The 9,030-nt window shown below is 57.2% G+C and overlaps 7 protein-coding genes across 7 annotated transcripts; 6 read left to right on the top strand and 1 right to left on the bottom strand.

Annotated features, from left to right (window-relative positions):
* Positions 1–124: 124 nt before the first annotated feature.
* SARC_00105 (hypothetical protein) lies at positions 125–376 on the top strand (the record flags this gene model as incomplete). Its single annotated transcript, XM_014306275.1, has 1 exon — positions 125–376. The coding sequence occupies one exon, from the start codon at positions 125–127 to the stop codon at positions 374–376; it is 252 nt and encodes an 83-aa protein (XP_014161750.1).
* Positions 377–465: 89 nt separating this feature from the next.
* Positions 466–1,077, bottom strand: SARC_00104 (hypothetical protein; the record flags this gene model as incomplete). The annotated part of the gene is made up of 1 exon (XM_014306274.1): positions 466–1,077. The coding sequence occupies one exon, from the start codon at positions 1,075–1,077 to the stop codon at positions 466–468; it is 612 nt and encodes a 203-aa protein (XP_014161749.1).
* A 193-nt stretch (positions 1,078–1,270) lies between these two features.
* SARC_00103 (hypothetical protein) lies at positions 1,271–2,992 on the top strand (the record flags this gene model as incomplete). Its single annotated transcript, XM_014306273.1, has 1 exon — positions 1,271–2,992. One exon carries the CDS (start codon positions 1,271–1,273, stop codon positions 2,990–2,992), a length of 1,722 nt encoding a protein of 573 aa, XP_014161748.1.
* Positions 2,993–3,228: 236 nt separating this feature from the next.
* Positions 3,229–4,563, top strand: SARC_00102 (hypothetical protein; the record flags this gene model as incomplete). Its single annotated transcript, XM_014306272.1, has 1 exon — positions 3,229–4,563. One exon carries the CDS (start codon positions 3,229–3,231, stop codon positions 4,561–4,563), a length of 1,335 nt encoding a protein of 444 aa, XP_014161747.1.
* A 56-nt stretch (positions 4,564–4,619) lies between these two features.
* Positions 4,620–6,179, top strand: SARC_00101 (hypothetical protein; the record flags this gene model as incomplete). Its single annotated transcript, XM_014306271.1, has 1 exon — positions 4,620–6,179. One exon carries the CDS (start codon positions 4,620–4,622, stop codon positions 6,177–6,179), a length of 1,560 nt encoding a protein of 519 aa, XP_014161746.1.
* A 55-nt stretch (positions 6,180–6,234) lies between these two features.
* On the top strand, positions 6,235–7,935 carry SARC_00100 (hypothetical protein; the record flags this gene model as incomplete). Its single annotated transcript, XM_014306270.1, has 1 exon — positions 6,235–7,935. The coding sequence occupies one exon, from the start codon at positions 6,235–6,237 to the stop codon at positions 7,933–7,935; it is 1,701 nt and encodes a 566-aa protein (XP_014161745.1).
* A 71-nt stretch (positions 7,936–8,006) lies between these two features.
* On the top strand, positions 8,007–8,876 carry SARC_00099 (hypothetical protein; the record flags this gene model as incomplete). The annotated part of the gene is made up of 1 exon (XM_014306269.1): positions 8,007–8,876. The coding sequence occupies one exon, from the start codon at positions 8,007–8,009 to the stop codon at positions 8,874–8,876; it is 870 nt and encodes a 289-aa protein (XP_014161744.1).
* Between the last annotated feature and the right edge of the window lie 154 nt (positions 8,877–9,030).

Genomic DNA, 9,030 nt, shown 5'->3' with positions numbered 1-9,030 from the left:
TGCCCTGCACGAGAGGCAGTGCGTCGCGTAAAAGTCGATGCACCGCTCAATGCGTGTTGCACCCTTGGACCGGGCGTACATGCCCGGGTAGAACGTTTCCAGGACCTCGGTGGCCAGCCGGCGCATGCGCCCGAACTGCTCCGCGACGAGCTCGGGCTGCGCGTGCACGCGCGAGACCTCGGCCTCGCACACGGGCCCGAGCGTCGCGAGGTACCACAGCGGGAGCCAGGTGAGGGCCCGCTTGGCCTTGGGGTCGTCGAGCGCGGCCAGCATGTCCACGGGCGGCGCGACTACCATGTACCACTGGATGGCGGCAAGCTTGCACTCGTCCGGGACGGCGGCGGTCGTGGTGGTGGCGGTGTCCATTGTTAGGTAGTTTGATGTGCTTAGTAATACACTAGTGCGAGTGTGACTGAAATTAAAAAGTGTCGCGCGCTTTTCTATTTTTTTTTTTTTTGCTGTTGTCTAGCACGTTTGCTCGTATCGGTCAATGAGCGCACGGCGTTCCCGGTCCAGCCCCGCATCGTAGATCACGCTCCCGAGCCCGGCGTGCAGGTCCCTGGTGGGGTCGGCGCGCGGCCGGCAGACGATAGGGCACGAGGGGTCCTTGAGGTTTGCGTGGATGGGCTCGATCGGGATGTCGCCCCTGAAGAAGTCGGCCACGGCCGAGTTGCGCGAGCGCCGCGGCAGCGACACCAGGTTCCGGTCAATGATAATGTCCTGGGTGTCCTGCACGCCGCACGTCGGGTCGTACCCGCCGCCGCAGCCGCCGCCGGGCGCCTGCTCGCCGTACCCGTACTCGATGGGTGTGTGTCCCATCTGGCCCACGAGCGCGTCCGCGCCCGTGACCGCCGGCTGCACGACCTCGGTGGTGGAGTACCGGCAGTCGGACGGCCTGCTGCCGGGGACCTTTGTGCACCGCAGAGTGTTCTGTGGGATTGTGGGGGCCGGCATCTGCCGGTGGGTCTGGTACGGCACGTAGGCCTCCGTGGTGGGGTTCCGCATGTACATGTACCAGTAGACGCCGCCCGCGAGAGCCGCAAGCACCACGGCGTACATGAGGTAGGTTGTGTTCATGCTGCTGGTCTGCTAAACTGTCCTGCTTTCATTGGCAGGCGTGCATCGTTTAACCAAAAAAAAAAAATCCCCCGCATTTTTCCACAGATTTCGCGAACCCTCTAAATTTTTTTTTATTTTTTTTTTTTATTACCACAATGAAAGATTAACGGATTTGTTGGGAACGAAAAACAAAACCCACCAATTATACAACATGTCGGTATCCGAAGATAGCGAGAACATTAGACGCACCCGCGGGGAAATCGAAGAGGCGCGCGAAGAAGCCAAGCAAAGGGATGCGCGGCTGGCCTTTGACGCGGCGTATACAGAATACCTTCTTATAGCCGAACCCCTGGTGGAATTCTACAAGGAGCACGACTTTTTCAAAAATTTCAAGATCGCCCCGGTGAGCGAACAGTACTTTGTCCCAAACACCCTACCGGTGCCCATCTCATCAGACATCGTGCAGACGCTTTCCCGGAGCTTTCAGGATAAACCCATTTCAGCTGAAGAAAAGGAGCTTCTCAAAACGCCAACGGACGTGATGCGCTTTCGCAGCGCCATGGTCAATGGGTTGTACATTGGGATGGATGGATTGCCCTATGTGTTCAATGTGCACAACGCCAACAAGCCCACCTTGGGTAAGCTGAACCGTGTGATGTTGAACGGCCGAAGCTACAAGTTCAACTGGAAGAGTGCCGCAGTGCGGCCGTTCTTTTCACCAAGCCGGGAAGACTACGACGACCGGCTCATGTACATCCACTCCAATGGCACGATGTTCCGTGTTGCAAAAGGGAACATGCTGAACGGGATACAAACCTACAGGTGGATAAAGATCCCTGTAGAGGCGTCGTGTGGCGATACCAAGGTTGGGTCCAAGCCCAATGAGATCAACTTCACCACCAAGGGGTGCACCCACGCAGACTTTAGGGAGTTCTCGAGAAGACACCATAAGTCGTCCGATAAGTCCCGCACGTTTGCACTCGACTGGCGTGAAACTCAGTTCGGTAAGAACGGGGGGATGATCGTAGCCCGCATGATAAGAGACGAGGACATTGAGGACGATTTGGAGAAGCTGGCAGCCGCCAGTTTGTACCCAGATATGTACACGCGAGACTTTACCGCACGACCCATCCAACACTCCCTCGACTTTACCGATCCCAACGCCGATTTCAAAAAGTCGCGCGAAATGAGCCGGCTGTACCGCAGTGTGCGTCTGGGTAAGTCGATGATCCCCCCATCTCTGGATGGAAATATTATAAAGGCCGGAACGCTGGACTTGACACCGGGTGGCGACATGATGGTCCTTCAGAAGCGCAGTCGCCCCGACAAAACGCCATACTTGAAGTGGATGAAGGTGCGCCACCTGAAGATCAAACTTACCAGAGACCAGGCGATCGTGCGTTTCGCCGTTGATGACGTGGTGTCGGAACAGAAACTAAAACTTACTCCCGAGGTACGCGACAAGCTCGAGCGGTTTGTTGACAGCCCCAAATACTTTCTCCAGCACAAAACAAAACCCAGGGCACAGTCCCAGAGAACCACAAAGAAGAGCGCCGTGTTGGGCACCAAGGTGAAGGCCTCTGAAGTATCTCGCAAGCTCAAGACCGGCTGCAAACCAACTGTAGCAGACAATATGAATTTGGAGCCAAACCAGTATGCGAACGTACTCACTTCACCCAACAGTCTGAGGAGTCACATGCGTATCGACGACTTGACAAGCGACATCCAGGTGAATATAGAAGAACAAAAAAAGACATCCCTAAAACTGTCAAAATGTCGCAGAGATATCGTGCCGCCAAAGTCACCAAAACCACGCAGAGCGGGGTCACAGGCTCGAATCGCCAGCAGAGGGGAGTCGTCCTCAAGGAGATCCCAGAGTAGTCCATTGCCCGAGTCTGCAGAGGATGATGAGTCCGTAACAGACTTCAATTGAAATAACTGAAATGACGATCAGTCAGGCCTCACCAATCGCCCCTAAAAAAAAAAAAGACACACACACACACACACACACACACACACACACACACACACACACACACACACACACACACACACACACACGCGCGCGCATATATATATAAATACCACAGATGCACATCCGGAATATGTACATGTAGTACAATCTACATATTCACGACGTCTTGCCTTCTATACCGAGCCCTAGCAACCATGTCCGAGCCCATCGACTGCACTCGACCCAGATCCAGTCGTTCCACAACCCCCGAACTCCCCCCTGCCGAGGAAGCCCTCGGTCAGCTCACCCAGCGGTCTCTCTCGGGTACATCGTTCCCGGGCACACCAAGCAAGTGTCAGACGGTCTGGACTCCACGCCTGACCCCGAAGCGTTTACGGCCGGCCTCCGCGTCCTCGTGCATTGCGAATGCGATCCGCGCGTCCCAGCCGCACATTGCCATACAGCGGCTCGCCCCCGGCGGTACACCGGTGCCCCAGAGCATGCTGCCCACCCTCAGAGCCGTGCTGAACCACCGGGCCTTTGCCTTCTTCTTTGCCGCCCGTGCCCGCGGCTACTACGCGTCCGCCACGGCCGCGGAGCTGGACTCCGTCTACACGGCCAGTGTCGCCGTTGTGACGCAGTACTATCCTATAGAACCCGATCGCCAAATCGCCGCTGAGATCTACGCAAACAACCGCCCACTGGGCGATACGACGCAGCTCCCCAAGCTCCCCGGGGCCCTGCTGCCCTACCTACACATGTCCAGCCACGACCTGGACGCGGACCTCAGAGTCCCGTATCTCTACCGCCGCCTGCTTACCATGAACACGCCCGCAGAGTGGGAGGCTGTGGTGCGAGAGTCGCTGGTCCTGTTTGAGGAGCATGCCATGCTGGCGGAGCTCTGGAGCACGGTGCTCGCGGCCCCCGCCCACGACGCGTTCGTTACCCCCGCCTGGACAGCCGTTATCGCGGCCCCCGACCATCGCCTTGTGCTGCTGTTCCAGAAGGCCGATCTCGACAACAACCGCATCCTGCTGCAGCTGGGCCGCATAGCCGTGGCCACGGGGTGCCCCTTCTATGTCCTGTGGTACACGCGTTACCGAGACCTGCCGCTCCCCAGCTATCTGGCGCTGACGACGATCGAGGGCCTGGACAAGGTGCTCTGCTTCTGCGCGTACCTTGACCCGAGCCAGGACAGGTGGGCGGACGAGGTCTACATGGATCCCGTGACGCCGGGCGATCGGGAGAAACTGTCCGACATTGGCGTCTTTGTCAGAAATTCTGTTCACGGAACAAACCCCTACGTATCGCTGTGCCCCCTGGACAGGCGGACCTGGGATGGCCGGAAAATGGACCTGCTCGCCACCTGCCGCCGCTTTGGCCCGGCGGTCAGAAACACAATCGCTGTCCCACCCAGCTACGAGAAGCTCATGGAGATGTTTGTGCTCCCCGAGACGGACGCCGACTGGCACACGTGCATTGACGAGCTGGGGCGCTTTTTGATGAACACGTGGCACTTTAGGCAGTATGTAGAAAAATTACCTTGGTAACTAAATAAACGTTCAAAAAAAAATAAAAATTGTCCACCCTTACGCGATATGTAGTCATGCACCACCCCAAGCTCTCGCAGCTTGCGCTGACGGAGCTCGTGTACCGGCGGGACCAGGAGGCGTTTGCTCCCTTCGACGACACGGTAGTCCAGTTCATACGCCCACACCTCAAAACGAAGCCAAGGTTTGTTCCGATGAGACTCCTAGTTGAAATAAACGGGAAATGGCGCGCCGGGCTCGTGGTAATCTCTGCCCTTGATAAAGTCGTTGAGATCCTTGTCACAACCGTGCGTGAGCTACCTTTTAGCAAGGTCACTATCGCAAGGGCCCTGGCTCGTAGCCTGCAAATCGAAGTGTCGCACAAACACATTGTCCTGGTGACTGTACCACCCTTTGCCGCACGGAACGCGCTTGCCTATATTACCCTATACTACCAGCTCCGGTACGTAGAAGAGCTGCTTTTGAGTCCAGGCGAGGCCACCAGAGTCCTGGGTGACATTGGGCGCGAGGGCTTATCTGTATTCCAAGCTGCCTTGGACAGATTCAAGGCCATGTATACGATACGACCAGTCAACAACACTGCGGTGGTACGGGTTGGCCATCCAATGCTGGCGCCGGTGAGGATGTCAGACGACTGGCCGGACAATTGGCTTACCGACGAGCGTACAGTTCTTGCGCAGGTACCAGCATTCCTTGCCGCACAGTACCGCTTGGAGGTGATACTGCCCGACACCTACAACGTGCTAAAATTTAAGTCCCCGGACGACGACTCTTTTAAATCCTACATCACGCGACGTTGGGTTGACGTTATCTGCAAACTCTACCCCGGCACATGTCGCGACATAACAAATCTCGAGCTGTATTATGATCTTACTAGTGAGGAGCTGGTGGACGTGGGTGGTACAGTACAAGCCGTAGAGGCATGTAATGCGCAAGACGCAGTTCGCTACATCTTTATAAGCCTGAGTATCCACACATCCAACGAATCCCACCACGCAAACATGCTTGTGTTCGATACACAGACGCGGTTCGTGGAACGCTTCGAGCCCCACGGGCATCGCGTGTTCAGCTACAAAATCGACAAGTTGGAGGATAGCCTTGCTGCGTATATGGGCCACCTTGGGTTTCGCTACCTACCTCTAGAGCTGGCCTGTCCCAGAATCGGCCCTCAGCGTAGGGACACTTTGGACAATGGGTTCTGCAATGCCTGGGCTCTGCTGTTTATCCATGTGCGGGTCGCGTTTCCCGGACTTGTGGTTGACGAGCTGCACGAGTTCTTCAATACCGTTTCACGCCACCGGCTACACGGCATCATCACAAGGTACGCCGAGGCCATCAATCTGTTTATGAGCGCCTACAGGACCCACTTTGTACATGGGGCCAGAGTTGTCTTACCCCTTGGTCCGCCACGCGTGTGGGTGATAGCAGCGTACAGTGGCGACGATGACACGGTATTGATAAAGAGAGGCAACGGAAGGACAAAGACGGTTCCGGTCGGGCATCTGATGCTTTCACATCCGCCCGCAGAGCTTATGGCGATGGGCCGGCTGGAAGTAGTACTGCCAGACGTGTACGAGGACTTTGTTGCATTAGACTCTAAAACATTAACTTTTTAGGGTTGGCGCGCAAATTATCTTTTTAGCTCTGGAATAAAATAATACAGTCAAAAAAATGTCCACGCTCGCCAGATATGCAGTCATGCACCATCCGCGGCTCTGGCGGTTTGCTCTCGCAGAACTCGTGTATCCGCGTGACCGCGAATCGCTGGTCCCCACAGAACTCGTGTATCCACACAACCTCGAATCGTTTGCCCCCTTAGACGACACAACGTCCCAGCTCCTGGGGCGGATCCCACAGTTCCTCGAACAAGAGCCGCGGTTTGTCCCAATCAGACTCGTGGTCCAGTGTGGCCCGAAATGGCGAGCCGGGCTTCTGGTGGTCTCTGCCGCCGATGCAACGATAGAGATCCTGGTCCCCACCTCGGGCGAGCTACCGTTTTCGGAGGAGACGGTCGCTGACGCACTGTACGACATCCTGCCGCTCGAGATCGGCGACTTCAACATTGTCCTGGTGACTGTACCACCCTTTGCCTCCCGGAATGCGCTTGCCTATATTACCTTCTACTACCAGCTCAGGTACGTAGAAGAGCTGCTTCTCAGTCCCAACGAGGCCACCAGAGCCCTGGAGGACGTTGGGCGCAAGGGCTTATCGGTATTCCGAGCTGCCCTGGACAGATTCAAGGCCGTGTATAAGAAACCCCCAGTGCCCGGCACCGAGGTGGTTAACGTCGGCGATTCACCCCCACTGCCACAGGTTGTGTCTGACGACTGGCGCCCAGCCCCGGGGTCCGTTTTCCTACAGATGCCACACGTGGTTGCAGTACAGCACGGGCTGCAGGCCATTCTTCCCGGTACATACAACCAGTTGAATTTCACGGCGCTTACCGCGGAGACGTACGCGTCGAGCTGGGCCACCACCAGGTGGCGTGACGTTATCGGACGACTCTACCCCAGTGCGTGTGCGTCCGTGAGCACCCTGGAGCTGTTTTATAATACCAACACGCGGCGGCTGTCGAACTGGGGTGGTATGCTGCGACTAGTAAGGGCGTGTAACGCACAAGATGGCGTGCGCTACATTTTTATAATCATGCATCTCCACAAGCCAGGTGACTGGGACCATGCCAACACCCTGATCCTCGATAAGCGCACGGGGAAAATCGAGCGCTTTGAGCCGCACGGGTGCAACAACCGGGTCTTGCAGCAGGAACTGGACGACCAGCTGTCGGCTTATGTGGCGAAGCGCCTGAGCCACCTCGGCTTCTGGTATGTCCCGCTGCACCTTTCCTGCCCGACCACGGGGCCCCAGCTGAGGAATCCAAGGGATGAGGGCTTCTGCAACGCGTGGACGATGCTGTTCCTGCACATCCGAGTCGCCTTCCCAGACCTGGCTATGGGCGAGATACACGACTACTTTGCGTCGATCTCACATCGCCAGCTCCAGAGGACGATCACCGCGTACGCCGGCGCCATCAACGAGTTTGCGGAGGCCTATGAGACCTACCTCGTGCCTGGGGCCAGAGTCGTGTCCGGCAGAGACCCGCGCTTGGTACGGGTTATTGCAAGCACAGTCAGCGAAGACCGTGTCTTGATCACGTACGGGGAGAACCAGGAGAGGACAAAAAACATGGACGTGCGGTGGCTCATGCTGCTAGACATCCCGGCCGAGCTGATGGTCCGAGGCCGGCTGGGCACCATACTGCCCGACATGTACGCGGACTTTATGGCCATGGCGGCCTCTGGCCACGGCCGACGCGAGCGAAAGCGAGACCGGAACTATGGCGATTATGCGAGCGAAAACGACGACTCTGACTAATTATTTTTTTTCTTTTTACACAGGGGACATTTCACCTTGCGTGTCAGTTTTACACAGGAGACATTGACAGCATGCAGATGACACTCCACTGTTCGGACGGGCCGTGCACGGTGGACAGCGTTGTCGCGCTGAGCTCGGTGGTCATCTACAGCCAGCGCGTCCACGGCGGCCCCTTCGGCGTCTACGTGCCCTTCCCCGCGCAGGTCGTGGCGGCCGTCGTGGGCCTGGCGGGGAAAGACCCACTACACGCGGTGGCCGTGTTCCAGGACCACGGCTACGCGAGCCTTGATGTGGCCCAGTGGCTCGAGCTCCGACTAGAGCTCTCGGGCCTCTTGGACGCGCTCGGCCAGCACGTAAAGGCGCTCTGGACGTGGGCGCCAAAGTGCAACCTCAGTATCTCGCCGGGGCCGTTTGAAGTGGCTGACTGGGCGCTCGAGGCCCTCATTCAGCGGTCCGGGCTGACTCCGGCTATGCTTCTGCTTCCCGATGCCCCGCCGCTTGCGGTGGAGCGCTACGTGTACAACCACCGGGCCGCGTTTGGCATCCCACTCCCCATCATGCCACCATGGTACGCGACGTGGACGCAGTACGCGAGGGCGATGCAGGAGACGAGGTGCTACGTCTGTGGTGCGGTACCCCAGAAAGGCATTGCGGCGACGTGGGTCCTGGGCCTCTGCGCGCAGATGTGTAGCAAGCACTACCCGATGGATGTCCCAAAGCTTCATCTGGAGCTGATGGACGCGTACGTGGCCACGCTGGACCTTGCGCCAATCGACGAGAGCGTCTCGGTGGAGGTGTCGAAGCTGCCGCTGTACCTCGGCGACCTGCCGCGGGGGCGGCTGGGGGTCGGTGTCGCGGACGTGCCCCTGGTGGAAATTATACGACACAGAAGCGGCCTCACCATGTGTGACGACCTCCTCGACCTGCTAGTGTGTACATGATGAAAAATAAACTAGTAGACTTGTGGGATATTATTATTTTTATTATTATTCTTATTATTATTATAATGTTGACCTTTATTGAGAAAGCCCCGCAGGCGTGCCTCAAAAGACTTATCATAGTGATTGGGTGTATTGATTCGCAAAGTATACCGAC

This window comes from Sphaeroforma arctica (genome assembly GCF_001186125.1).
Source record: "Sphaeroforma arctica JP610 unplaced genomic scaffold supercont1.2, whole genome shotgun sequence".
Lineage (NCBI taxonomy): Eukaryota > Ichthyosporea > Ichthyophonida > Sphaeroforma > Sphaeroforma arctica.
Note: the sequence above shows the minus strand (reverse complement) of the source record. Positions and strands in the feature narration are given on the sequence as shown.